The sequence below is a fragment of the Neopsephotus bourkii genome, unplaced genomic scaffold (genome assembly GCF_033783945.1).
Source record: "Neopsephotus bourkii isolate Nb327-2 ecotype Australia unplaced genomic scaffold, CSIRO-AGI_Nbou_v1 NB_358, whole genome shotgun sequence".
In the NCBI taxonomy this organism is placed as follows: Eukaryota; Metazoa; Chordata; class Aves; order Psittaciformes; family Psittacidae; genus Neopsephotus; species Neopsephotus bourkii.
The window spans coordinates 202367-229648 of record NW_026900864.1 but is presented as its reverse complement, the minus strand read 5'-3'; the positions used below and the strand labels follow the sequence as shown (position 1 = coordinate 229648).

At 59.4% G+C, this 27282-nt stretch overlaps 1 protein-coding gene across 5 annotated transcripts in view; it reads left to right on the top strand.

Annotated features, from left to right (window-relative positions):
• The first annotated feature begins 5021 nt into the window (after positions 1-5021).
• The window catches only part of SYT7 (synaptotagmin 7), a 33802-nt gene continuing 11541 nt past the window's right edge, over positions 5022-27282 (top strand). For 4 of the 5 annotated variants that reach the window (XM_061348472.1, XM_061348471.1, XM_061348470.1 and 1 more), the window contains exons 1-5: positions 5022-5069; positions 16576-16679; positions 20281-20360; positions 24399-24530; positions 25080-25295. In XM_061348472.1, coding sequence (XP_061204456.1) covers positions 5039-5069; positions 16576-16679; positions 20281-20360; positions 24399-24530; positions 25080-25295 — 563 coding nt within the window. In that variant the 5' untranslated portion in view covers positions 5022-5038. The remainder of the gene's footprint in view (positions 5070-16575; positions 16680-20280; positions 20361-24398; positions 24531-25079; positions 25296-27282) is intronic. The other variant, XM_061348473.1, reaches the window with a different exon arrangement.

The window sequence follows — 27282 nt, the reverse complement described above, 5'->3', positions numbered from 1 at the left end:
ATAGGGGAAATGGTCCATCTATAGAGAAGGACCCTGGCACAGCCCCACTTTTGGCTCTGTGCTGCCAGAAAGGACAAACATCAATTCAAGGTGGCTGCTCTGAACCAGCCACCTCCTCTACACAGTGTTGGAGGGCAGGACCCGGCCCAAACCCCACTGCAGCAGCTCCTGGAGCATCACTGACTCTATAGGGTCTCTCTGCATCCCATGGCTCCGGGTGGATGGGGAGGAACCAGCCCACGGTGCAGCCTCAGCACCCATCTCACCTGCAGAGCAGCTGCTCCCGGTGCCATGGGCAAAGTCCGAGCTGTGACCTTCAGCCTCCATCTGCTGCCGTTCCCTGCCTTCCTCTGGGCTTGAATCCATCCTGGTGATGCCAATGGGCTGAGAACCCTCCTGCCTGCACCAGCAGCAGCCAGGGTGGCCATTCAGTGCCTAAAGGGGCTGCAGGGAACCTGGAGAGGGGCTTGGGACAAGGGCCTGTAGGGCCAGGCCAAGGGGAATGGCTTGAACCTGCCCGAGGGGAGACTGAGCTGAGCTCTTAGGCAGAAGCTCTTCCCTGTGAGGGTGCTGAGGCGCTGGCACAGGGTGCCCAGAGAAGCTGTGGCTGCCCCATCCCAGGTTGGACACAGGGGCTTGGAGCAAGCAGCACAAAGGATGCTCTCTCTGTAATTAAAACACTCACCAAGGGATTCACTCCCCACCGAGCCCATTATCCCCATGCATCCTCCCACTATGGCTTGTCACCGAGGGCACTGGAATAGGATAAACAGGTCTGCTGTGGTCCCTATGGACGGGTCTCCAGTTGCCTTCCCCGTGGATCCACAGCCCATGTTCAAGGGGCTTTACTCACACACAGCCTCAGGCTTGTCAATCAGCATCATTTACACACTGCAAGAACTCACCGAAGGGATGAGCATCCTCTTGGATCAACCCCGCTGCTTGCACAAGCCACTGCTCCCGCTTCCACCCCATCCAGAGGACCAGGATGAGCAGAGAGAACAAGAAGGAGCAATGGCAGAGCCCCATTGCTGCTGCTGCTTCATTAACATCTTTATTAGCTGGAACAAGTGCTGGGTCACAGCCTGCTCGTGTTCGAGCTGTGAAGGAGTTTGCTTTCTAACCCCCTGTAATTACTGCTGTTAGGCTCTGGGAAAAGTCACCATTGGAGATGAAATTCCCCCAGGCTTGGCCTCAGCCCCGACATTAATTTGTATAAAAGGCTCCTGTGAAGAGGGAAGAAAAGCTTCCCCCTTTGGTGGGAGGGGAGAATGAGGAATGCCCATTTTCTCCCCATCCACAGAAGCAAAGGGGAAAGAAAGGAACGGAATGACTCCTTTCTGAGCAGCGGGGAAGCCCAAGTGCTTGTGAACTGAACACTGCAATTTGGCAGCAGAACCTGCCCTTGCCCAGGAGCCCCGTGTGGGACCTCCACAGAGAGCAGCGTGGGTTGAGGTGGTGGAGATGGAGGCCATGGGGGAGATGCAGCTCAGGACCAAGGAGCTCCCTTGTCCCCAGTGCTGCAGGAAGGATCTGGGAAGGATGCTCCAGGCACCCCAGTGAGGTTGGGAGCCAGGGTTGGGAGATGGAGCCAAGCCCTGAGCCAACCCTTGGGGATGCCCATGGTGCTGCCCTGGTACAGCCCAGTACCATGCTGGAGACATGGGAGCATCCCCTTGCCCTGTGGTCAGGATGGAGGGGGTCACGCTGGGCTGGACTTGGGATGCCCAGGGCTTCGGGGTACCCAGAGGGTTGGGGCAACAGGAGCTGCAGTTACCCAGGGGTTCAGGATACCCAGGGGTTTGGGATGGCAAGGACTCCAGTTACCCATGCGGTTGGGATAGTAAGGGCTGAGGTTGCCCAGAGCTTTGGGATGGCAGGGATCCAGTTGCCCGGGGATTTGGGATACCCAGAGGGTTGGGGTGGTAGATGCTGCAGTGACCCAGGGGTTCAGGATACACAGCAGTTTGGGATGGCAAGGGCTGAGGTTGCCCATGGGGTTGGAATAGCAGGGACCCAGTTGCCCAGGGATTTGGGATACCCAGGGTGTTTGGATAAGCAGGAGCTGGGGTTGTCCAGGGGGCTGGGATGGCAGGTATTGAGTTGCCCAGGGATTTGGGATGCCCAGGGATTTGGGATACCCAGAGTGTTGGGATAAGCAGGAGCTGGGGTTGTCCAGGGGGTTGGAATGGCAAGTTGCTTTGGGATGGCAAGGAACTGAGTTGCCCAGAGGTTTTAGGGGTAGAGGTTATGGGGTGCAGGGCTTTGCAGGGTGAGGTGTTGGGAGAGCAATAGGACCGGACTGGGGCCAGCTCCTATCTCTGCCACAGGGAGACAGGGAGTGATGGGTGACAGCAGGGCGAGTGTGAATCGGGTCTCACCCACCCCACCAACCCCAGCTGAGCTGGGACCGATTCTCTCCCTGTACAAGGACCCGGCGAGGCCGGGAAGAGCATCCCTGGGTGCCGACGCTAAGGCAGGAGCCCGTCTGGTGTCAGAGCCTCACGTGTGGCACCCGTTGAGGCACCGGCGCCGGTTCTGCCGTGAGTCAGCAGCGATTCACACCCACTTTGGCCCCCGGTGGAAGCGAGCGGCTGTGTGGGAGCGGGAGGTTACGGTGCTGCTGCTGCCGGGATGCCTGAGCGTGCGGGGACCGGGAGCTTGGAGCTCGCTGAAGAGTGGGTGGGAAGCGAGCGGAGAGAAGCGAGGGTTTGTGCCAAGGGTTTAATGAGAAGGTTCCCACCAAAGGGAAGGGGGGGAAGAACAGGGAAAATCAAAGCAAAGCCCTGCCAGCCCTGGAGAAGAGAAGGGCAGAGGGATGCTGCCTCCTTCCCAGCCCATCCGCAGCCTCCTGGTGCTGGGAGCAGGCTGGTGACTGGTCCCACTCGCTGGAAGAGCTTCTCCCCGGGTGGCTGTGCAGCAGTTTGCCTGGCACATGGGCTCCCCAGCGAGCCACATCGGCTGCCAGCACCCGCTTCCCTGGCACTCAGCCCCGAGATGGGTTGGGGCTGGCCCAGCTCCGAGGGGCTGGGAGAAGTCCCCGGTCCCCCGTGGTGGGTGACGTGCCAGAACAGGCTATGAGGAGCCTGCAGAGTGAGTCAGGCGCACGAGACTGGGTCCCTTATCACCCACGCGGCCTCGCTGCAACAGGCAGCAGGCAGTGCTGGCACCCCCAGAGACAAGGGAGCCAATGGTGCCGGGTCAGGCTCCCCTCCAGCTCAGCCCCATGCCTAAAACCAGTCCCTGATGATTCAGGTTTGCCTCTGCAGGCTTTAAACGTCATTATGAGGAGATATTCCCTGCTTAGTTCCCTGCTCAAAACCCAGCTCGGGGGGCATGGAAAGTCGAGGTTTAGTCCCAAGAGCCACCATGGTGATGGTTTTCTGGCTCTTCCCAGCGCAGTATCGCTCCAGAGAGCTTCCACCTGATCCCCTCCATCCTGAAAGGCCACTCTGGGTTCTGCTCCTTGAGGTTCGCACAAGACCTGGACCATCCGTGCAAGCATCCCAGCCCCATTGCCCTGTGCTGGGGTGGGTCTCTGACCCCTTCACCCCAGCAGAAAGGGTAAAGAGGATGGAGCCCCCAATCCTCACCCACCAGCATCCTCCCCTGCCCCACTGCATCCCTCCAGGGGCACCTCCTGTACCAGGTCTCGGGGTCTCCCTTGCACCAGGGAACCTGGGGGTGGATGTGCACACCCCTGAGCAGCTCTCCCGTTTGTTTGCCTCTCTAACAGCAAACGTTGAACAAGCAATAAACGCCCGGGCACAAATTGCCTTTGCGTGCTGGGAGGGGGAGACAACGGGAGCCAGCGCACGGCTCGCACCCGCTCCGGGAATCCAGGCCGGTTTTTCCTCCGCCCGCACCGCCCGCCGCGCCCGCAGTGCCCCAGCAACGGCCGCCGCGCCCCGGCACTGGGAAGACCCGGCCTGGATTCAAACGGAGCGGAGCAACGGAGGTCCCGCAGGGGTGGCTCGGGACGCGGTGGCAGCGCGGATTGCGGGGGGTACGGACACGGGGCGCTCTGCTTGGACCTCCCTGGGAGTGCCACCGTGTGCGTGTGCCGCGCTCCGTGCTGCCATGTGCGTGTGCAGGACCGCGGGTGCCAGCTGCCGTGCGTGTGCGAGCTGTGGGAGTCCGTGTCCGTGTGTGCGTGAGTGGCGCCCATCTGTGCTCACGGGTGCGGGTGTGACCCCGCGGGTGGCACCCCCTCCGTGCCCAGTGCAGGGCTCCGTGACCACGCATGGGGCCGTAGCGGGGCCATGTTCCCCTTTCTCCGTGTGCGGTAACGACGTCTCCTCCCTATATCCATCCATCCATCCATCCATCCATCCATCCATCCATCCATCCATCCATCCATCCATCCATTCATCCATCCATAAATCCCTTCATCCCTCCATCCACCCTCAATCCTCCAGCCCTCCATCCACCCCTCAGTCCCTCCATCCCTCCACCCCTCCATCCCTCCAGCCATCCATCCATCCACTCCTCCATCCCTCCATGCATCCATCCATGCACGCATCCATCCATCCATCCATGCATCCATCCATCCATCCCTTCATCCATCCCTTTATCCATCCACCCACCCCTCCATCCATCCCTCCATCTCTCTCCTTCCCTCCCTCCATCCCTCCCTCTCCCCATCCCTCCACCCCTCCCTCCCTCCCTCCATCCCCTCATCCCCCCATCCCTCCCTCCCTCCCTCCCTCCCTCCCCGGCGGCTGCAGTTTCCTCTCCCGCCAGCAGCGAGCAGCAAGTGGATGCGCGATCGGGGCGCACACACACACACACACACACACACACCCGCACACACCCGCACACCCCGCAGGCAGGCAGGCAGGCAGGCAGCGGGCGGGCAGCACGGGCTTCGCGGGGCTACCGGGCCCCCCCCCGTCCCCGCCGCATGCGGGTCCCCGCCGCCCCGCCGCCGCCTCCCGCGGCCCCCGCGCCCGCCCCGCTGCCGCCGCCCGCCGCCGCCGCCGTCTGATGAGCCGCGGCCCCGCCGAACCGGGCAGCCGCCGCCCCGCCGCCCGCCGCCATGTACCTGCACCCGGAGGCTGCCCCCGCAGGTGAGCCCGTGGTGCGCAGCGCCCAGCACCGCGCAACGGGAGAAGGGGATGGGGGACGCTCACGCACGCACCGGGGCTCGCCTCCCGCTGCTTCCCATGCCCCGGCTCCGCCGCTGGGACCGGTCCCCCGCTGCCCGGCTCCCCCCCTCGCCTCCCCGGCTGCGGCTCTGCCGGAGTGACCGGTCGGGAGTTACGGTAGTTTAGGGACAAAGTCACTGTCGGATGAATCACCGCCCTGCAGAGCCCATGGAGACCCGGTGGCACTGGACATCCCCCCCCCCCCCCCAGCATCCCGGGGACACCCCCCACCGGGGTCACCCCCTCCCCGGGGCCAGCTCTCCCCTTTACAGGGCAGCCCCCAACCCTGGGGCAAGCCCCGGGTGAGCCCCCAGCACCTGGACAAGCATCCAGTGGTCACCCCGCTCCTCCTCATTCACCCCCTGCATCCTTGTGGGGGTCCCCCAGCCCCATCCCGCTGCACCTCCTCCGCTTGCCGTGGTGGGCAACTGGGGAAGGGGCTTTGGCCGGTGCGGTTTTGCTGAGCTCATGCTCCGAAGGCATCGGTCGGCCCCGTACCGGGGAATCTGGGACGCTACCGGGAAGGTTTTGGGGCTGCCGGAGCTGGCGGCAGCCGGTGCGGAGGGGAAGGGATGCTGCCACCGGTGCGGTGCGGCTCACCGGGGCCTGGCAGCCCTCACCTGCGGTGTCCCGGGGCCCGAGGAGCAGAAGGACACGGTGTCCTGCGGTGGCGTGGGGACGTGCCGGCGCGGCAGCGGGCGAGCACGGATGCAGGGAGAGCGGCTGGAGCGAGCTGCAGGTGCTCGGCAGAGCCAGGCCTGCGGGAGATGCCGCGTTTGGGCAGCGCTGGGGACAGCCACACGTTGTCACCCGTGGCCGGTGGCGGTGGCACTGCTGCCCCGGGACCCGGCGGCTCCACACGAGCTCCCTTCGAGGGGAAGTTTCCTCCTGCCCGCAGGCTGAGCATCCCTTCCCATCCCTTCCCATCCCTTCCCATCCCTTCCCATCCCTTCCCATCCATTCCCATCGCAGCCTGGTCCTGGGATACCCCATCCCTGGGAGCCCGCAGGGATGCTCAGTGAGCCGGGCACAGCTTGGCCCAAGGTCACCGGGTGGGTTGGTGGCACGGTGGGCACACCGGCTCGTTCCCAGCAGCAGCCTTGTGGCAGAGCTGCCCTTCCCTCCCAGGGCTGAGGTTTGCACTGGTGTTATCCCCTCTCCGAACTTATCTGCCCCCTTGTCCCTGCCCCATGTCCCTTGGTGCTCTGTGAGCATCACCGGCTGCCTGTGCCACTGCTGCCCTTAAGGTTAAAAGGCAGAGCCTGAGCTGCTGGGGCTTTTGGGGGGTGCAGACCCCCTTGCCCCCCATTCCCAATCCCCCCCATTCCCGGCTGCCGGGTCTCCCATCACGTGGGAGTTTTCCCACGTCAGCGCCCGCGGCTGTGCCGTGGTGCCTGCAGCCGTGGGGTGCTGTGGTGGGGCCCGCCTGGTGCTGGGACACCATCTGCTCCCTTCCCTATTGCCCTCCTTGCTCCCGCTTTTCCTCCTGTGCCGCTGCTCGGCCACGGTGCTGGGTGGGTGCCCGGGTCTGTCTCCCAGTGATGGACATGGGATGGGGGGGATGCTGGGGGTTCACCCCACGGTGCAGCCTTGGGTGGCCCCAGCACAGCTCCTTCAGCTGGAGGTGGCACCAGCCTCATCCCCTGCTCTGTGTCACTGTGGTCTCCAGCCCTGGATGCTTTTCATGGGGGAGAAGATGCCATAGGGGGAAATTTGGGACACTTTGATGCCATCTGCACTGAGCTTTGTGAAGGGGATTCAGGGGTGAGGTGGAGCTCGGAGGTGATGCTGGTGATGGCAGGTCCAGTTGTGGGGTGGGAGATGCCTGAAGGAGCCTTGGTTAGGGAGAGGTGCTGGGGATTGGGATGGAGCCGAGGTGCTTCCCAAAGCAGCTCCCTCCAGCTGGAGGCTGTGCTGCCGATGGGGCCATCATCCCGTGATGGGCCGAGTGCAGAGCAGAGATTGGGTTTGAAGACAAAGGTGCCCTCTGTGCCACAGGGACAATGTCCCCCACGCCAGCTCCGGGGACACCAGGGATCACTCTCCTCTTTAATGCAAGACCCCCCGCCCTCCATCTCCATGGAGGTGATTGCACCCCAACTGCTTCAGAGAGGTTCTGGGGGGGCCCTGGCTTCCCCTTGCCCCACATCCCCGTGTCCCAGGCTCCATTCCTGCCGGAGCAGAGCCGTGCTGCTGCCGGTGGTGAATCAATAACCAGGCTGCTGCCTTGTTTTCCCCCCCTGCGCTGTCTCGGGGTGAGCGATGGAGAGGGCTGTGCCATGGGAGCACGTCCCCAGGGCTGGGACAGGAGCCGAGAGCAGGGTTGGAAATGAGCTGGAATGCCCTGAGGAGCGAGGCGGGGGGCCGGGATGTGCGGGGAGACGTTGGGAGCATGGAGAATGGGGGGAAGCGCGGCAGCAACGGAGGCAGACAAAGAGCCGAGGGCTGGGAGCCAGGCACCTGCTGCAGCCACACGTCCCGAACGGTGCAGGCTCAGCGCTGCTGGCTCCACTTCCCCCCCTTGGCACCCGCATCCTGCATGGGGTTGGGGTTCTCCTCCCTCCCAGCCTCTCCGCAGCACCTCGAGCCTGAGGGATGCTCCTGCCTGCATCCCCAGAGCATCCCCACGGCCTCACCGTGTCCCTTTGTCCCCCAGCGCTCACGTCCCCCCCCCACACACCGTGACAGCTCCATCACATCCTGCACGGCAGTGGGGTGTCCATATAGAACCCCCCTTGGGGTCTTCTTCCCCTTCTCCCTCCCAGGGGTCCTTGCCTTGTGTCCCCCCCATATCCATTCATTAGGGGGGTGACCCCCAAGCAGACATGTATCACACGTGGGGTGGCTGATGCACAGTGCATGTCCCATAGCCCCATGTATGACTTGGGGACTGCAGGGACAAGGATGGGGGGTCCACAACCAGGCAGGGGGTCTGCTTAATATCCCCCCCCCCCTTCCCCATCACACCAAGGAGCAGGATTGGAGCTGGAGGCGGCTTCCCACCGCCACATCTCGCGGCTTTTCGGGCTGGCAGGGAAGGGCGGGGGAGCAGGGAATGAAGACAGATGCAGATAATATCACTGCCACCCCCCCCAGCCCCTGGGGGCTCAGCTACAATATCTATTATAGATGCATTCAGCAGGGGAAGGGCTTCGGAGAGCAGCCGCCAGCCGCCGTGCGTGTGCGAAGGCAAAGCAGCACCCAAAGCATGGAGCAGGGGCCGTGCTCCCTGCGTTACAACTTGGGGGGCTCAGGGAGGGTTAGGGGGGTGTGTGTGTGGGGCTGGAGGGGGGCACAGGGAGCAGTGGGGCAGGCTGTGCCGGAGCAGCGCATCCCGCTGTGGGTGTGAGCGTGGTGGTCCAGGGATGCTGGGTGCCCGCTTTGGGGTGCGCGCTGAGCACCCCATCCCCTCCTGTCCTCTGCTGCTGCAGGAGGGAGAGGGGTCACCTTGGGGGGAGTTAATGAGGTTTGAAAGGGAAGCGGGCGGTGGTGGTGACGGGGATGGAGCCAGGGTGGTGCCAGAGGGACAGGAGCCTTCTCCCGAGAGGGGGGGGGACAGCCCTTTGTGGGGGTGGTTCTGGCCCCCCTATAATGAGGTGCAGTCAGCCTGTGGGATGCTGGTGGCATTGGGGCGGTGATGGGTGGCTGTGCCCACACCTCCATGTGTGTGCATCCCCGCTGCCCCGGGGGCTCAGTGTGTGTCACTGGAGGATGCAGCCCCAGGAGCAGGGGCTGCAGGAGGGTTTCCACCGGCCCCTGCGTCCCCCAGGCACCTGCCCACACCTCTGTGCCCATCTGGAGCCTTCCTCTGCCCTTTATTCCCCTCCTCTGCCTCCTCTCTCCTCCCCTCCGAGCTGCGTTTCTCCATCTTCCCATGGGCTCTGCTCCCTCCCACCCTCCTCTTCCCCCCTCATCACCCCCCCCCCCCTTATTTTGGGTGCTGCACCCTGTCCTGATCTCCCTATGGGGCTCTTCTCCCCCTCATGGTGACCTTCTTGGCCGCAGCATCAAGTGGGGCCATTCACGCAGGGGAAGCAAACAGGGGCCGACGGGGCTGGGTACGGCCGTGCGGAGCCTGCTCATTCCCATCCCTCGGGAGCCTCTGGCTTTGTGCTTCCCTCTCTCCCGCTGTCACCCGAAGTGCCCGGCAATGATGGAGGACCCTGGGGCTAAAGGCTAAGTGGTGGTGGCGGCGCGGCGGCGCTCGGGCTGGCAGAGAGCGAGAGCCCATCCCCGTTGCTCCGAGCCTGCTGCCGCCGAGCGCCGCCGTTCCCTGCCTGCGGGAGGTGAGGCTTAGGGCTCATGCCTTAGGGCACAGATGCCCCGGAGCAAGGCTGAGCAGGAGGCGTAAGGGATGCGGAGCATCGTGAGGCTTGAAACAGGGAGGGTGATGGATGCAGATCCGATGGGGTTTGGACATGAGGGCAGGAAGTCCTGAGGCGGGGGGGGGGGTGAGGAAAGAGGGATGCGGTGGGGACCACGGAGAGGAGAAAGCAGCCACACGTCTCTCCGGAAATCCTCAGCCAAAAATAGCTCGGCACCGGGGGAAGGAGCTGCCTGCGCTTGCCAAATCCTCCCTCCACCGCCAGCTCCTGCTTGTGGCTGCCGTGGGGTCTGCTCTGCCGTGGGGCCGTGTGCTGGGAGCTGCCAGAAGGCTGGGACAGCGCAGGGAATGGGGATGCTGGTGGGTACCACCGGGGGTTGGTGATGGACATGGCCTCAGCATCCTCTCCCCGAGACCGGGCGGTGGGGAGAGCACACACTGGATGCTGGGCGCTCTGGATTGGCTCTCCATAGGGAATCATGGGCTGAGCCCATCCTGGTGGGCATATCCCATTGGCAAGAGGGTGAACCACGTTGCATTGGTGCCTGCTGGCCTTGGGGAGGCTGATGTACAGCCCTGCATCATACCCAAACCGTAAGTGGGGGGCTTGCTCTATGAAGGCAGCGTGAAATGAAACCTGATTGCATGAGGGAGCTGATGGCTTTACTGGCAAAACACCCATCCCGTCCTCCACCATAGGCCATGGAATGGTTTGGGATGAAGGGAGCTTAAAGCTCATCCAGTTCCAATGTCCATCATTCAGGGACCCCTTCCACTGGAGCAGCTTGCTCCAAGCCCCTGTGTCCTTGAGCACTGCCAGGGATGGGGCAGCCACAGCTTCTCTGGGCACCCTGTGCCAGCGCCTCAGCACCCTCACAGGAAAGAGCTTCTGCCTTACATCAAACCTGGTTTCTCACTGTGCCCCTCACCGTGGCACCAGGGCCATGTCCATGCATGGCAACAGGTTGAACAGGAGCTATGCGGTGTATGGGAGATGTCCACATCAGCAGCCCACACAGTGCCCATGGGCACGGTCACCCTGTCCCCACCACGATGCTTCTGCTGGGTGCTGGGGCCTTGGCATCACCAGCAGTAGGCACTGGGGATGCCCACATAGGGTGGCACCATCTGGCCCATCCATGGTGTCCCTGGTAAAGGAGGCAGCACCACGGCACGGGTCCGGAGGCAAAGCCCCCCAGGGCAGGCAGCATCGCATGGAGGAGGCAGAGACAGACAGATTGACAGCTCCGGGGGATGGACAGATGGCTGGATGGAGAAGCAGATGTGTACGAGGGATGGAGGGATGGATGGATGGAGAGATTGATGGATGTGTTGGAGAGGAGGACACATGGATAGACAGACAGAGGCGCAGATAGAGAACAGACGCCTGCTTCCCCTTTGCCCTGGACATGCCTGGGGTGCTGAGCTGCATCACTGCACTGGGCCTCTCCTCTGAGGCTTGTCCAACAGCAGGACACTGGGACAACCAGCATCCTTCATTGAGCATCTTATGGCCACACAGCCCCTGGCATCCCCACAACCACCTCATCCCTCCAGCCCTGTGGCCACCAACTCTGCCTTGTGGCACATTCAGCTCCAAAATGCCCATCGTGGTGTTTCCATGGATGCTGGTGAGGGCTCAGCCCCCCTCGGAGGTTTTGCATCCTGGCAGCACCTCCATGCCCGGTCCTTGTCCATCTGCCTGCGCTGAGCACTTGGGTCTCTCCTGCCCCACCGTGGTCCTGCCCGGCTCCCACCCGCATTGCGCCCGGGCTCCTGCACCGGAGCGAAAGCTGCAAATTCACAGCTTTTCAGCTGCAACCTAAAAATAAGAGGTTTGGGAAATATCGAGCAAATGAGTGGGAGGAGGAGAAGAGGAGGAATTAATGGCCTGGCGCCAGGCAAACAGCATCTGGGAAGCCCCGGAGTGGCAACGTGGTCGCCTCGCTCCCCGCCCCGCGGCCATCCACCGCAGCAGCACGTGGGGATGTGTTGATGCCACGCAGGGCAGGATCAGCCCCGTTCCCATAGAGTCGTGGAATGGGTTGGGATGAAGGGAGCTTAAAGCTCATCCCATTCCAACCCCAACCCCTTCCACTGGAGCAGCTTGCTCCAAGCCCCTGTGTCCTTGAACACTGCCAGGGATGGGGCAGCCACAGCTTCTCTGGGCACCCTGTGCCAGAGTCTCAGCACCCTCATAGGGAAGAATCCTTCCTTACATCCAATCTGGATCCCCCCTGTTTCAGTCTGAGCCCATCACCCCTTGTCCTATCGCTCCAGTCCCTGATGAAGAGTCCCTCTCCATCATCCTTGTATCCCCCTTCAGACACTGGAAGCTGCTCTGAGCTCTCCAAGCAGCTTCTCCTCTCCAGTGTTCCCAGCCTGGCTCCATACGGGAGCTGCTCCAGCCCTACTCCATCCCTTCCTCAGCATCATCATCCCAACTTGTGCTCCACGTCACATCCCACCCCAGCTCCACAGCTCGCAGCGTGACGATGCGATGCTGGTGGTGCTGGTGGTGCTGGTGGTGGTGGGCTTGCACCGCTCCCTTGGCACCTTCTCCCATTCCCTCTCCATGCACACATGTGTTCCTGGTGGCGGCATGCAGGCTGGCACACGGTGCCGTGGCTCTGCATGGAGCTCTGACGTGCTAGCTGTGGGGATGAGCTTTGATCAGCACTTCCAAAGAGTGCCTGGGGCTGGAGGGGGGTTCGTCCGCTTTGATTCCTCCCCCAGGGTACTGGGTATTGATGGAGATGGAAAGAGGATGGGAGGATGCTCGGGGAGATGGGGATACTGAGCAGCAGCAGGGGAGATGCCATGCTCAACACAGGTATTTTGGGCTCTGCACACAGCAATATGGCCCTGAGAGCATGGCCAGCACCATCCTCTCTATAGAGAAGTCAGCCCCAGTGCTGGTGCTGGCAGATGCTGTCAGCTTGTGCCCACCACTCATCCAAAGCCCTTGGCCATTTGCCACTCCATGGAAGAGATTCCAGCCTCTTTATCCCATGCAAGAGCCTTTTGACTGTGAGAGCAGCCAGGAGCTGGATGCCCCTCACAAGTGCTTTGTCCTCCCAGTGTTGCCATATTGCCATGGTGGGAAGTGCTGCTCCAGGACCATGGCCTTTGGTGCAGGTCCATGGTGAGGAACTGGGAGTGATGGGGGAGCTGTTGATTGAGTCTGAATGCAGGGATGGACACAGGGATACAGCATCCATGCCATGGGGAAGGAAATCAGGGGGAACTGAGCACCAAGGTCTCACTGTGCTGGACTTGAGGGATGTCCATCCTTGAGAGCTCAGTGTGCATAGGGCTACCGAGATGCTCAAAACCACTGGGATGCTCAAAGCCAGAGGGATGCTCAAAGCCAGCGGGATGCTCAAAGCCAGCGGGATGCTCAAAGCCAGCAGGATGCTCAAAGCCAGCAGGATGCTCAAAGCCAGCGGGATGCTCAAAGCCACGAGATGTCCAAAACCCCACAAGGACATGCAAATCCCTCTCAGATTTCTGCACCTTTCCCTTGTGCTGAGGTCAGGTTTTGAAGTGTTTCCTCCTCAACCACAAAGGCCACAGCTCGGTCGTGCTCCGGAGGCAGCTAATTCCATGCCCGCAGGAGCGGCGGCTTAGGGGGGATAAGCACCGGTGGCACGATGCCATCGATGCCATCACCAGCCTCATCTCCCAACACACTCCTATGGGTGCTGGGGGGTGTCCTGCTCATCCAAGGGCATCAATTTGTCCATGGAGACCCTCTCCCTGTGCGCAGGGATGCTCTTTCCCAGTGCAGGAGCCCTGTTCCCTGCTCTTGTGGCAGCACCACTCAAACCCCACACTGCAGGGCTGTGGATCTAACGAGGCAGGTAATCCCCTCATCAATAACCGGCTGTAAAAGTGGAATTATAGCCCGTCAAGTGGCATTGAATACTGATGACAGAGCTGCAGGGCTGAGCTGGCTCCTTCCCCAGCCTCCACTGCCAGCCTAGGGAGACCTTTATGTCCTCCAAAGGGGGGATGTGGGGTCTCCTGCTCATGGAGCACCTCTTTTGGATGGGGTAGGACCAGTGAAGGGTGGGTGTGACTGGGAGGGGGGGATGTGGATGCAGGGACCCCAGAACAGGGCTGTGGACCCCCCAATGCACGGAGCTGAGGTCCCACAGCCACCCACCCCATGGCATCCCTATGCCAAGCATCCCAGGCGCAGAGCTGCGGATGCTATCATGGGGACCCCATGCAGCGTAGCAGGCCAGAACCCAAGGATGGGGCGAAACCAGGAGCTCTGCTCCACTCATCTTCTCTAATTAACCAGTGTTAATAGCCTGGAAAATGAGTCCTTTCAATGGTGTTGAGGGCAGCAGAGCCCTGCGGACAGGGCCAGCACAGGGACCTGTTTCCCTGCTGGGGAGGGTTAGGAGCCTCCATACATAGGGACCAGTGTGGATGAACCTGGTGGTCACTGGGGGGCATGGAGCCCACCGGGCAGGTCCCCATCATCAGGTTCACTGGGCGATGCCAGGCTTGGGGCTGTGGTGACAGCTCAGTTTGGCCAGGGGCAGGTACCAGCATAGGAACCAGCAGCAGCATCCCTCCCCAAGCCCCTTGGTGCTGGATTTCTCCCTCCTAAGCAGGGTAATCCCTCCTCTGTGCCATGGCAGCACCTCTGTCCTTTCCTCTTTGATATAAGGGAGATGTTGTGCCCTGTGAGGGTGCTGAGGCGCTGGCACAGGGTGCCCAGAGAAGCTGTGGCTGCCCCATCCCTGGCAGTGCTCAAGGACACAGGGGCTTGGAGCAAGCTGCTCCAGTGGAAGGGGTTGGGGATGGAGCTGGAGGAGCTTTAAGCTCCCTTCATCCCAAACCATTCCATGGTTTCTGATTCCATGATTTCCCTCATGCCTGATTATTGAGGATGAACTTGACCCTGCATCTCTCAAAGCCGCTCTCCCCTCTCACACAGCATCCAAGCAGGTCGCCCTGCTCGCCATATACCACAGTGTCCCCAAGCAGGCATCAGGGCTGTGGGGAGACACGTTTTGGGGGTGCGGGGGGTTAGAGGAGGGCTCACCCCAATTCTTAACCACACCAGGCTGCCCATTTAGCCCATGGGCTGCACTGGTTGGGTTCTCTCCCCACCACGACCCAAGTATCCCCGGAGGGGGGGGGGGGCTCTACCCCAATGTCTTCTTTATCCCCACATCAGCTGATGTAGCTGGGCTTTATAAATGTTTGAAATTAAGGGCTGGTCCCAAATTCCCTCCTAGGCAACAGTTGCTAAGTGAGCTTTATACACAGGCTCCTCGTGACCCAGGAGGGATGGAGGGGCCCCGTGCTTGGTTTGGATGCAGGGAGCACGTGTACCAGTGATGGAGCAATGGAGTGGTCCAGGACCCCCAAGCCCTTTCACCTCCCTCTAACCCCTTCACCCCGCTCAGCATCTATGTGCTGTTATAAAGCTCCATCCCCTTTATTGCCTCCATCCCCTTTGCTCCCTATGGCATAGAACCAGGACCCCACCATGTGCCCAGGGGATGCCTGAGCCCCGAATGGGGATGCTCTGACTCACGGCAGCCTCTGAGCCATTGGCAAATTTCATTACAATAACAAGGGCTGCGGGTGAATTAATTATTAACTATTAGTGTTTAATATTTAGAGGGCAGCACCGCTCCAGGCACACTGATCCAGCCCCACTGCATCCCACTGCTCCAGCAATGGGCTTCCCCATCCCGGGATGCTGAGCTGCATGGGGGGATGCTATACAGGGGGTCCTGCATGGGAAAAGGGTTAGGGTGGGATGGGAGATGCACTGGACCCTCCTAAGTGATATTGGGTCCGTGTTCTTATGGTGCCAGGGCCACCCTGCTTGCTGGCAGCATGATGATGGGGACACCCAGTATTGGGGCTGGTAGGGGGTGGTTGGGTGCAGGACAGAAGCAGGGTGGGTGGGAGATACCTGCGTTAACCCGTACCCATCCCCATACACACAAACGGGGTGATGCTGGCACAGCAGAAGGGTCCATCCTCACTTTTGGGGTCCTCAGGGTTGTCTCCAAGGCCAGGCTGGGTCAGGAGGCAGCTCCTGCCACTGTGAAGTGCCCACAGTGCACAGTTTGGGGTGAATTTATGGGGTTTGGTTGATCCAAAGAGGGAACCCCTGTGGTGAGGTGGCTGTGGGGCTCTGATGGAAAGAGAATGGGTGCTGCAAGGGGAGTGGGGGTGGCTTGTCTGGAGAGGATGGGAAAGGGGAAGAGGTGAGGATTGGGAAGGAAAAGGGGAAGAGGATGAAGAAGGGAAAAGGATGGGGATTTGGTGGGGAAGGGATGAGCATGAGGAAGAAAAAGAGGGAAATGAAAGGGAAATGGATGGGCAAGGGGAAGCATGCATCATTAGGAAGGGGAAGGAGTAGAGAAAGGGAAAGGAGAGAGGGAAAAGGGGAGGGGAAAGGTGGGGAAGAAGATTGGGAAGGTGAAGGGATAGGGATGGGGAAGAGATGGTTATAAGGAAGGAGAGAGGAATGGAAAGGGGAAAGGAAATAGGGAAGGGATGGGCAAGCAGAGGAGTTGGTGATTAGGAAGGAGAAGGGGGTGGGAAAGGGGAAAGGGAAGAAGAAGAGGTGGGGAAAAGGAAGGAAAATGGGAAGAGGATGAAGGTGAAAGGATGGGGAAGGGATGAGCATTAGGAAAAGAAAGGGGAAAGGGGAAGAGAGAGGGCAAGAAGAAGAAGAGACGGTGACTATGAAGGGGAAGAGCAATGAACACAAGAGCAGCGGTGCTGCGGGAGGCACGTGTGATGCTGTGACCTTTACTGGACATGCCCGTGCTCCCAGGGGGGCCAGCAGGGATTAAAGCCTTTGCTCTGCTCCAACCTGAGCTCCTGGAGCTCTGCCCCACTGCACGCACCCCATTGGGAACCTGGAGCCCATGGAGGGCCCCACGGTGCCAGTGTCTCCTGATGGGGTTGGAGCCTGGGTACCACATTCCCTGTGTTCACCCTCCCTGCTCTTGTGCAGCTCCCATTGGGTGCTGCTTGCCCACACTGGGGACACCCCTGGGTGCCCACCCCATCCCCTATCCCCTCACTAAGCCCTAGCTCTGCTTTGCTTCCCCATAGGGGCTCCTTCCCGCGATGTCCTCCTCGTCTCAGCCATCATCACCGTCAGCCTTAGCGTCACCATCGTCCTCTGTGGGATCTGCCAGTGGTGCCAGCGCAAACTGGTGAGTGTCCCGTGATGGATGGGTGGGGGGAGCCCTTCTCCTCGCCCTGGGTATGGGGGTCCCACTGGATGGGGGGCAATGCCCACACTGATGCCATCAGATAAAGGCAAGGCGCCGAGAGCGCTTTGTGTCGGGCGCTGGCTGCAGCTCCTCTTGTGCTCTTTAGGGGATGTGATAATTTAATGTTTGGGCAAAACCGTTTGTGCAGCATAAAGGGAAGTTTCCAAATACATAGATAGAGATATAGATATATTTGTGATGAGCAGGAAGCTGGCCCCTGTCCTGCTGGGCACGCTCCTGCCTGGAAGAGCCCCATGGGAAGGTGGCCAGCCAGTGTCTGGCACTGCTGGGTGCCATAAGGCAGCTCTGCCATTGCTGTGCCCCATACATCAGCTCTACAGCACTCACAGGGCACCCCATTTCGAGCCCCATTGGGGCTAAAGGGGGTTTTGGCTTGAGCCGGAGCTTCCTCCTGCTCTGCATCCTTCCTCCTCCTCTCCGTGGACCAGGATCTGGTTCTTGGCCATGTTTCCTTCACCATCAGATTCAAATCTGGGTCAAGTGCTGTGGTGGTGATAGCCTCTGAGATGCCCGTAATGAGTGGGAAGGCAGGGATCCCTTGGGAATAGGAGATGGGGTTTGGCTGTGGATATGGGAGCAGTGGGGAGTGGATGGGAAGGAGCTTGCGGGCCTGGCTGGTACCACCCGGAGAGGGATGTGATGGAGGCTTGAGGACCAGGAGGAGAAGGGCCGGTTGTATCAAAGGAAGAAGCTGGCAGAGGAACAAAGAAGGATAAATTGGCTGGGAAGACATTCAGGCTGGGAATGGAGAGGCCCTCGATGGAGCTGGAATGGCTGCTTGGGAGCCACGGCCAAACCCGCTGAGTGACTGGCCCCAGTTGGCTTGTACTGGGAGAGCAGGGGCCAGCAGCTGTGTCCTCATGAGCCCTGGGCTGTGCCCGGCTGGGGACAATGCTCAGCATAGTGCTGGTTCCTTCCATGATGGTCCATGGGCATCCAAGGAGGTCCTGCATCCCCGCAGATCCCACCAGGATTCACCCATGAGCATCCAAAGAGGTTGGGTATCCGTGATGATCCCAGCAGGGTTAGCCCATAGGCATCCAAGGAGGTCCAATTGGGCAGGATTAGCCCATGGGTATCCGTAATGATTCAGGCAGGATTAGCCCATAGGCATCCAAGGAGGTCCAATATCCCTGCAGATCCAGGCAGGATGAGCCCATAGGCATCCAAGGAGGTCCAATATCCCTGCAGATCCAGGCAGGATGAGCCCATAGACACCCAAGGAGGTCCAATATCCCTGCAGATCTAGGCAAAATGAGCCCATAGGCATCCAAGGAGGTCCAATATCCCTGCAGATCCAGGCAGGATTAGCCCATAGGCATCCAAGGAGGTCCAATATCCCTGCAGATCCAGGCAGGATGAGCCCATAGGCATCCAAGGAGGTCCAATATCCCTGCAGATCCAGGCAGGATGAGCCCATAGGCATCCAAGGAGGTCCAATATCCCTGCAGATCCAGGCAGGATGAGCCCATAGGCATCCAAGGAGGTCCAATATCCCTGCAGATCCAGGCAGGATTAGCCCATAGGCATCCAAGGAGGTCCAATATCCCTGCAGATCCAGGCAGGATGAGCCCATAGGCATCCAAGGAGGTCCAATATCCCTGCAGATCCAGGCAGGATGAGCCCATAGACACCCAAGGAGGTCCAATATCCCTGCAGATCCAGGCAGGATTAGCCCATAGTCATCCAAGGAGATCCAACATCCCTGTAGATCCCATCAGAAACAGCCCATGGTCATCGAAGGAGGTTGGGTATCCCTTCAGATCCCTGCAGAATTAGCTCATGGGTATCCAAGGAGGTCCAATATCCCTGCAGATCCAGGCAGGATGAGCCCATAGGCACCCAATGAGGTCCAATATCCCTGCAGATCCAAGCAGGACTGGCCCATAGCCATCCAAGGAGATCCACCACCCCTGCACTGGCTCCTGCAGGAAGGATGCTCACAGGCCACATCCCCCTCCTGCCCCAGCAGCAGCTCCCATCCCACTCCTCATTGTTTGCTACCTGGCATTAACTGTGCTCCTGCCCTCCCTGGATGGGGGCTTGTGCTCAACCTGCATTGGAAACCACAGCAAAGTGCCCTGGTTTCCAGCCCCAGTTAGGAGCAAGCTCCAGCTCCGTTATCGCGGTTCAGCTCTTCCCTAGCGCTGGGGAAGGTGAAACTCAATTAATGCAGGTTCATTAAGGCTAAAATTGCCAGCTCCTCCCTTAGTGGGGCCATGGAAGGGTCCCCAAGAGGGGGCTGCTGCTGTCCTGTGCCCTTAGGGACAGTGACCAACAGGGGTTGTGGTTTAGACCCAGCGGTAACTCAGCATCACACTGGGATGGGGAGGAGAATCAAAGGATGAATCAAATCAATCCCATGGGTTGAGATAAGAAGATATTACTATCTAAAGTATAATATAACACTACTAATAACAATGATAAGGGAAATAACACTAAAACTAAAAGGGGAAAGGAAAGAAACCAATAAACACAAGTGACATCCAATACAATTGCTCAGCACCCACTTATTGGTACCCAGCCTGACCCAAGCAGCGATCGGTGACTCCCCCCAGTCTCTATTCTGGGTTTGATGTATGGAATGGTATGGAATACCCCTTTGGATATAGGTCAGGGGTGCTGTCTCTGCTCTATCCTGGCTTCCTGTGCCCTTCCTCACTGGCCAGCATGAGACTGAGCAGTCCTTGGTCAGGGTAAGAGCTACTGAGCCACAGCTAAAGCATCAGTGTGTTATCAGCATCGTTCTCACACTAAACCCAGCACTGCACCAGATGCTAGGAATGAGAATAAATAAGTGTTACAGCTGAAACCAGGCCACCAGGTCAGCATCTCCCTGGTGCCTCTGCTGGCTCCAATGGACCAAGGGATGAAAGTATCAGGAGTTTTCCTGCCTGGATCAATGGGATGGAGCCCAGCGACTGGGGAGCTGTAAGGGGAAAGGGCAAAATCAAACTCGCCCCAACACAGGAGGGACCTGGAGCTGATGGAGCGAGGCCAGAGGAGGCCATGGGGATGCTGCAATGGAGCAGCTCTGCTCTGGAGCCAGGCTGAGAGAGCTGGGCTGGGGCAGCCTGGACAAGAGAAGGCTCCTGAAGGGGAGACCTTAGAGCAGCTCCAGTGCCTAAAGGGAATGCAGGAAACCTGGAGAGGGGCTTGGGACAAGGGCCTGTAGGCACAGGCCAAGGGGAATGGCTTGAACCTGCCCGAGGGGAGACTGAGCTGAGCTCTTAGGCAGAAGCTCTTCTCTGTGAGGGTGCTGAGGCGCTGGCACAGGGTGCCCAGAGAAGCTGTGGCTGCCCCATCTCTGGCAGTGCTCAAGGACACAGGGGCTTGGAGCACCCTGCTCCAGTGGAAGGGGTTGGAGCTGGATGAGCTTTAAGCTCCCTTCATCCCAAACCTTCTGTGATTCAACCCCTCCAGGTGATGGAGCTGCAGCCCCGGTCACTCCCATCCCCATCCTCTGTTGCAGGGGGGTCTCCCTTCCACCCCTGACCCCCCGATCCTCTCCTCTCTGCAGGGTAAGCGTTACAAGACTTCCCTGGAGACTGTGGGGACTCCAGACTCCAGCCGAGGCCGCAGTGAGAAGAAAACCATCAAGTAGGTTCCAGGGGCAGGGGGGAAGAGGGGCCTCTGTGCCCATGGGTCTGGCACAGCCTCAGCACAAGCCAGGCCCCCGTCATCCCGTGCCGGATCGGTGCCATCCCCATTGGAAGCAGGGAAGTCCCTCTTTGGGGTCAGAGGTGGCTGTCCCTCTGCTCCCATAGAGGATGGTCCATGCCCAGCTCTTTGATAGAGTGAGGGATGCTGGGGAGATTGAGCAATGGGTGATGCCCATGGTGCTGCCAAAGCATCACCGGTCCCTGCTCCTCCTACAGCGGCTGCAGGATGGGATCATCCCCCTGGATGGGGCAGGGGTGTTCCCATATCTCCCAGTCTTAAGGGGAGAAGGGGTCTGGGAGAGCTGATGGGTGTCTCCAGCACCCTCAGGAACCTCTTGTGGTTCACCCACCAAGCTATGGGCATGACCGGATGGAGCCATGGGGACCTCAGTATGGGTGTCCCTAAGGATGCTCCAGGTCACACTGATGGAGCCCTCCCTCTGTGCGTGGTTGGCACAGCTCTGTAGACCACAGGCAACAGGGATGCGGTTGGGAAAGGTGATGGGAGATGAGGCATCTCATAGCACTGGGTATGGAGTGAGGTGGGGTGCTGGCAGCCAAGGGGGGCTCTCCCAGGCACCCCAGCTCCAGCTCTGCCCCCTGAGCCCCTCTGGTATCCCACAGGGCTCTTGGGAAGAGCCAGGGATGGACAACCAGGAGGAAATAGCCTGTGACTGGAGCAAGACTGCTGCAAACCCCTTCCCTTGGCTGGCCTGGGCTGCCCATGCTGTTATTGGGGTGCAAGCATCTGGGGCTACCTTGGGCACCTCTCCATTGGGCCACAGTGGGGACTGGAGGAGGAGGCACATCCCCTCCTGATGCCACGGCACATGGGGCTCTCCATCCCCAGCTCCAATGGGTTCCATCAACCCAGAGCCACTGTTGGACATCAGTGAGGGCTGGGCAAGGCCCCAGCATCAGTGAGGAGCTGCTGGGCTCCAGAGCCCCCAGCACACAGCTATAGTGGGATGCTATGGGTCACTTGCTGGAGCCAGGAGGTTCAGGCTTGGTGCTGGTAATGGTCTGGTTTGGAAGGAGGGGACCTGGAGGGGTCTCCAACGTGCAGCAGCATCGTGGTTAACCAAGCAGTGTGCGCTGCCAGGACCTGGCTGCTGAGGAGGCAAGGACACACAGACACGTGTGATGGGGACACACAGGCAGGTGTGATGGGGACACACAGACACGTGTGATGGGGACACACAGACACGTGTGATGGGGACACACAGGCAGGTGTGATGGGGACACACAGACACGTGTGATGGGGACACACAGGCAGGTGTGATGGGGACACACAGACACGTGTGATGGGGACACACAGACACGTGTGATGGGGACACACAGGCAGGTGTGATGGGGACACACAGACACGTATGATGGGGACAGACAGACACGTGTGATGGGGACACACAGACATGTGTGATGGGGACAGACAGACACGTGTGATGGGGACACACAGACACGTGTGATGGGGACACACAGACACGTGTGATGGGGACACACAGACACGTGTGATGGGGACACACAGGCAGGTGTGATGGGGACACACAGACACGTGTGATGGGGACACACAGGCAGGTGTGATGGGGACACACAGACACGTGTGATGGGGACACACAGACACGTGTGATGGGAACACACAGACACGTGATGGGGACACACAGACACGTGTGATGGGGACACACAGGCATGTGTGATGGGGACACACAGGCACGTGTGATGGGGACACACAGACACGTGTGATGGGGACACACAGACACGTGTGATGGGGACACACAGACACGTGTGATGGGAACACACAGACACGTGATGGGGACACACAGGCACGTGTGATGGGGACACACAGGCACATGTGATGGGGACACACAGACACATGTGATGGGGACACACAGACACGTGATGGGGACACACAGGCACGTGTGATGGGGACACACAGACACGTGTGATGGGAACACACAGACACGTGATGGGGACACACAGACACGTGTGATGGGGACACACAGACACGTGTGATGGGGACACACAGACACGTGTGATGGGGACACACAGACACGTGTGATGGGAACACACAGACACGTGATGGGGACACACAGGCACGTGTGATGGGGACACACAGGCATGTGTGATGGGGACACACAGGCACGTGTGATGGGGACACACAGGCAGGTGTGATGGGAACACACAGGCACGTGTGATGGGAACACACAGGCACGTGTGATGGGGATACACAGGCACATGTGATAGGAACACACAGGCACGTGTGATGGGAACACACAGGCAGGCGTGATGGGGACACACAGGCACGTGTGATGGGGACACACAGACACGTGTGATGGAGACACACAGGCACGTGTGATGGGGACACACAGGCACATGTGATGGGGACACACAGACACATGTGATGGGGACACACAGACACGTGTGATGGGGACACACAGACATGTGTGATAGGGACACACGTGATGAGAACACATAGACATGCATTATGAGGACACATAGACCCATGTACCAAGGACACATAGACCCACGTACCGAGGACACACAGACACATGTACCAAGGACACACAGATATGTGTGATGGAGACACACAAACACACGTGATGAGGACACACAGACACGTGTGATAAGAACACATGGACATGGATAACAAGGACACATAGACACATGTACCAAGCACAAGTAGACACATGTGATGCAGACACACACACATGATGAGGACACACAGACAGATGTGATGAGAACACATATGCATGCATGATGAGGACCCATAGACATACATACCAAGGACACACAGACATGTGTGATGGAATCACACAGACACGTGATGAGAACACATAGACACGCATGGCAAGGACACATAGACACATGCACCAAGGACACATAGACACATATACCAAGGACATGCAGACATGTGATGGAGACACAGACACGTGATGAGAACACATAGACACGCATGATGAGGACACATAGACACGTATACCAAGGACACACAGACAGACATGATGAGAACACATAGACACGCATGACAAGGACCCATAGACACATGTACCAAGGACACACAGCCACATGGGATGAGAACCCATAGACACGCATGACGAGGACCCATAGACACATGTACCAAGGACACGCAGATGTGTGATGGAGACACACAGACACATGTGATGAGAACACATAGACACGCATGACAAGGACCCATAGACACATGTACCAAGGACTCATAGACACATGTACCAAGGACACACAGACACATGTGATGAGAACACATAGACACGCATGACGAGGACCCATAGACACATGTCCCAAGGACTCATAGACACATGTACCAAGGACACACAGACACATGTGATGAGAACACATAGACACGCATGACGAGGACCCATAGACACATGTCCCAAGGACTCATAGACACATGTACCAAGGACACACAGATGTGTGATGGAGACACACAGACACATGTGATGAGAACACATAGACACACATGACGAGGACCTATAGACACATGTACCAAGGACACACAGACACATGTACCAAGGACACACAGACACATGTGATGAGAACACATAGACACGCATGACGAGGACCCATAGACACATGTCCCAAGGACACACAGACACATGTACCGAGGACACACAGACACGTGCCGGGCACACCGCGCTCCCCAGCACCTCTCTAACCCCTCACCATCCTTCTTTCCTCCCCAGCCAATGGAGCCACCCACTCCTGTCTCTCCACAGCTCTTCCCTGCTCCATCCATCCATCCATCCATCCATCCATCCATCCATCCATCCATCCATCTCTCCTCCTGTATGTGTGTGCGTGCGTGTTGGTGCCCGAGGGGTGGGCAGCCCCGTGTCTCTCCGCAGGATCCCAGCGCTCCGGGGCTTGAGGGCTGCTTTTCCTTCCCTTTCACAGGAATTCAGCTTCTTTCTCTTGTATTTCCCTTTTCTTATCTCTCCGCCCTGGTCTCCGGCCGCTGTAGCGATCTAGACAGAGACTTTTGGAATAACAATGACAACACAGTGCAGCAGAAATGGAGCTCCTACCCTCCCAAGGAGTTTATACTAAACATTTCACCTTACGCCCCGTACGGTGACCCGCGCCTTTCCCTCAAGTGAGTCTCTCCTTGCCTGGTTTGCTCCGTGTAGTGAGTATATGGGCAGCACCCACTCGCCTTCCTCCTCCTCTTCCTTTATCCTTCCTTCCTCCTCCCCGCACGCCACCCATGGGCCGCCCCATGGAGACGAGCAACCCCTTCCTTCCCGCTGGGGACCCCCCCCTCATCCTCTCCACGGCTCATAGGATGGGGTTGCGCGTTGGGGGGCACCCCCTCGGTGGTGGGGACGGGTCCCCCCCCGGGGTTGGGGCTGCCGGCGAGCGGGACCCTCCCCTTGAACCCTCCCTCTGCCCCTGTACATTGGATGGTTCTGCCGAGCCCCCCCCCTTCCCTAAGCCAGGATCCCTTTTCCTTTGCAGTGCTGATGTCTCTCTTTCTCTCTCTGTCTGTCTGTCCGTCTCTTGTCCGTCTGCCCCCCTCCTTTCCGGCTCTCTCCCTTGTAACCCCTTCGATCCCTATCAAACGGCTCCTTCTTTTTCTCACGTCCATCCCTCTGGCTTCCTTCCTTGTCTGTCCTGGGGGGGTCTGGCCGCCGGCCCGGCCCAGTGGCTCTCTGTTATCAGGGGCCAAGCTGACGGCATCGGCCGCGGCGGGGTTGGCTGGGGACCGCGACGGCCGCCCTGGGGACAAGCAGCGGCTCGGCGAGGACGGCCTGAGGAGCAGCATCTCTGCCCACAGCGAGCCCGGTGCGGGGAAGGCAGCGCGAGGCCGCTGGCACACGGTGCAGAGCCACTTGGCCGCAGGGAAGCTCAGCCTGTCCAAGTGAGTGAGCACCACCGACAGCGTGCTTGGATGGGGGTCACCGCAGCGGAGGAGCTGCCCGTGCCCCCTCGATGGGGTCTGGCAGGGTTTTGGCTGCAGGAGAAGCGCCGTTGGGTGCTGTTCCCGGTGTTGTTTCCAGTGCCGAGGGTGGCTTCGTGCGGTGCCGCTCGGTGTCCCCAGGGAGGCTCCCTGGAGCATCATCGTGGTGGTGGCCCAAAGGCAGGAGCTGCAATCCCATCTCCCCATCCTTAGGATGTGGGCATCACCAACCTCTTCCCTGACCCATGAGACCCGGTGCCAGCATCTCATTTAGAATCATAGAATAGTTAGGGTTGAAAAGTACCTTAAGATCATCCAGTTCCAACCCCCTGCCATGGGCAGGGACACCTCACTCTAAACCATATTACCCAAGGCCTCATCCAACGTGGCCTTGAACACCCCCAGGGATGGAGCATTCACAAGCTCCTTGGGCAACCCATTCCAGTGCCTCACCACCCTCACAGGAAAGAATTTCCTCCTTAGATCCAATCTAAACTTCCCCTGTTTCAGTCTGAACTTGCGGCTCCACATCCCGATACTGGCAGATAGCTTGGGAATACGGTGGTTTATCAGATCGAGGGGAAAACCAGAGCTTTGGCAGTGGCAAACGTGGGTGAGGGTCTTGGTGAGACCCTCCAATGCTGGCAGTGACCATAGGTGGTTGATCTGGCTGTGGGCTCCATCCTGCGTTCTGTCTCTGCTCTGGTTCCCTCATTCCGATGCTCCTGGTGGGTCCCAGCACCCTCAGAGAGCTCAGTGGGGATGGCAAAGGCGCTGCTGTTCCTCATTCCCAATGGCTTCTTCCAGCTTTGTTGGTAGGGAGGAAACCTTTTCAAAGGGGAAAGGCCACTCCTAATGTCTTGGTCAAACCCCAACTGCTTCCTGGAGCCCCAGAGATTGGTGTCCCCCCCTGTTGGGAGCTGCAGTACCTGTTTGGAGTGATGCTGGTGTGGGGATGTGCTCTGTTCTTCTGGCTCCAGAACTGGAGGGGTTGGCAGCGGGACAGATGGATGATGGATGGGTGATGCTGTAGCTCACAGGGCTGGCATAGGCAGCAAGGGCAGAGTTAATGGGGAATGGAAGCCACCAGAGAAGCATCCTCCTGCCTTTCAGCATCTCTTTTGTGCAGAGCTTTTGGGTTTAGGGGTCTTCATGGGGGTCAGATGCTGTGACCCTCCTCTGGTACCGGGAACACCTGGATGGATGCAGGAGGGTGTGCAGGCAGAGTAGAGGCAGGGCAGGCAGGTGATGCGGGCAGGGTGTACAGGCAGAGGATACAGGCAGGGCATGAAGAGTGCAGGCAGGGTATGAAGGGTGCAGGCAGGGTGCAGGCAGGTTGTGCAGACAGGGTATGCAGGGTACAGGCAGAGTGTACAGAATACAGGCAGGGTGTGAAGGGTACAGGCAGGATGCAGGCAGGTTGTACAGGTAGGGTGTGCAGGGGGCAGGCACGGTAAAGGCAGGTTGTACAGTGTACCTGCAGTGTGTGCAGGGTGCAGGCAGGGTGTGCAGGGTACCTGCAGTGTGTGCAGGGTTCAGGCAGGATGTGCTGGGTGCAGGCAGGGTATGCAGGGTACAAGCAGGTTGTACAGTATACCTGCAGTGTGTGCAGGGTGCAGGCAGGGTGCAGGCAGGGTGCAGGCAGGGTATGCAGGGTACAAGCAGGTTGTACAGGGTACCTGCAGTATGTGCAGTGTGCAGGCAGGGTGCAGGCAGGGTGCAGGCAGGGTGTGCAGCATGTAGGCAGGGTATGCAGGATACTAACAGGTTGTGCAGGGTACCTGCAGTGTGTGCAGGGTGCAGGCAGGATGTGCAGGGTGCAGGCAGGGTAACATAGGGTACAGGCAGGGTGTGCAGGGTACCTGCAGTGTGTGCAGTGTGCAGGCAGGATGTGCAGGTTGCAGGCAGGGTAACATAGGGTACAGGCAGGGTGTGCAGGGTACTTGCA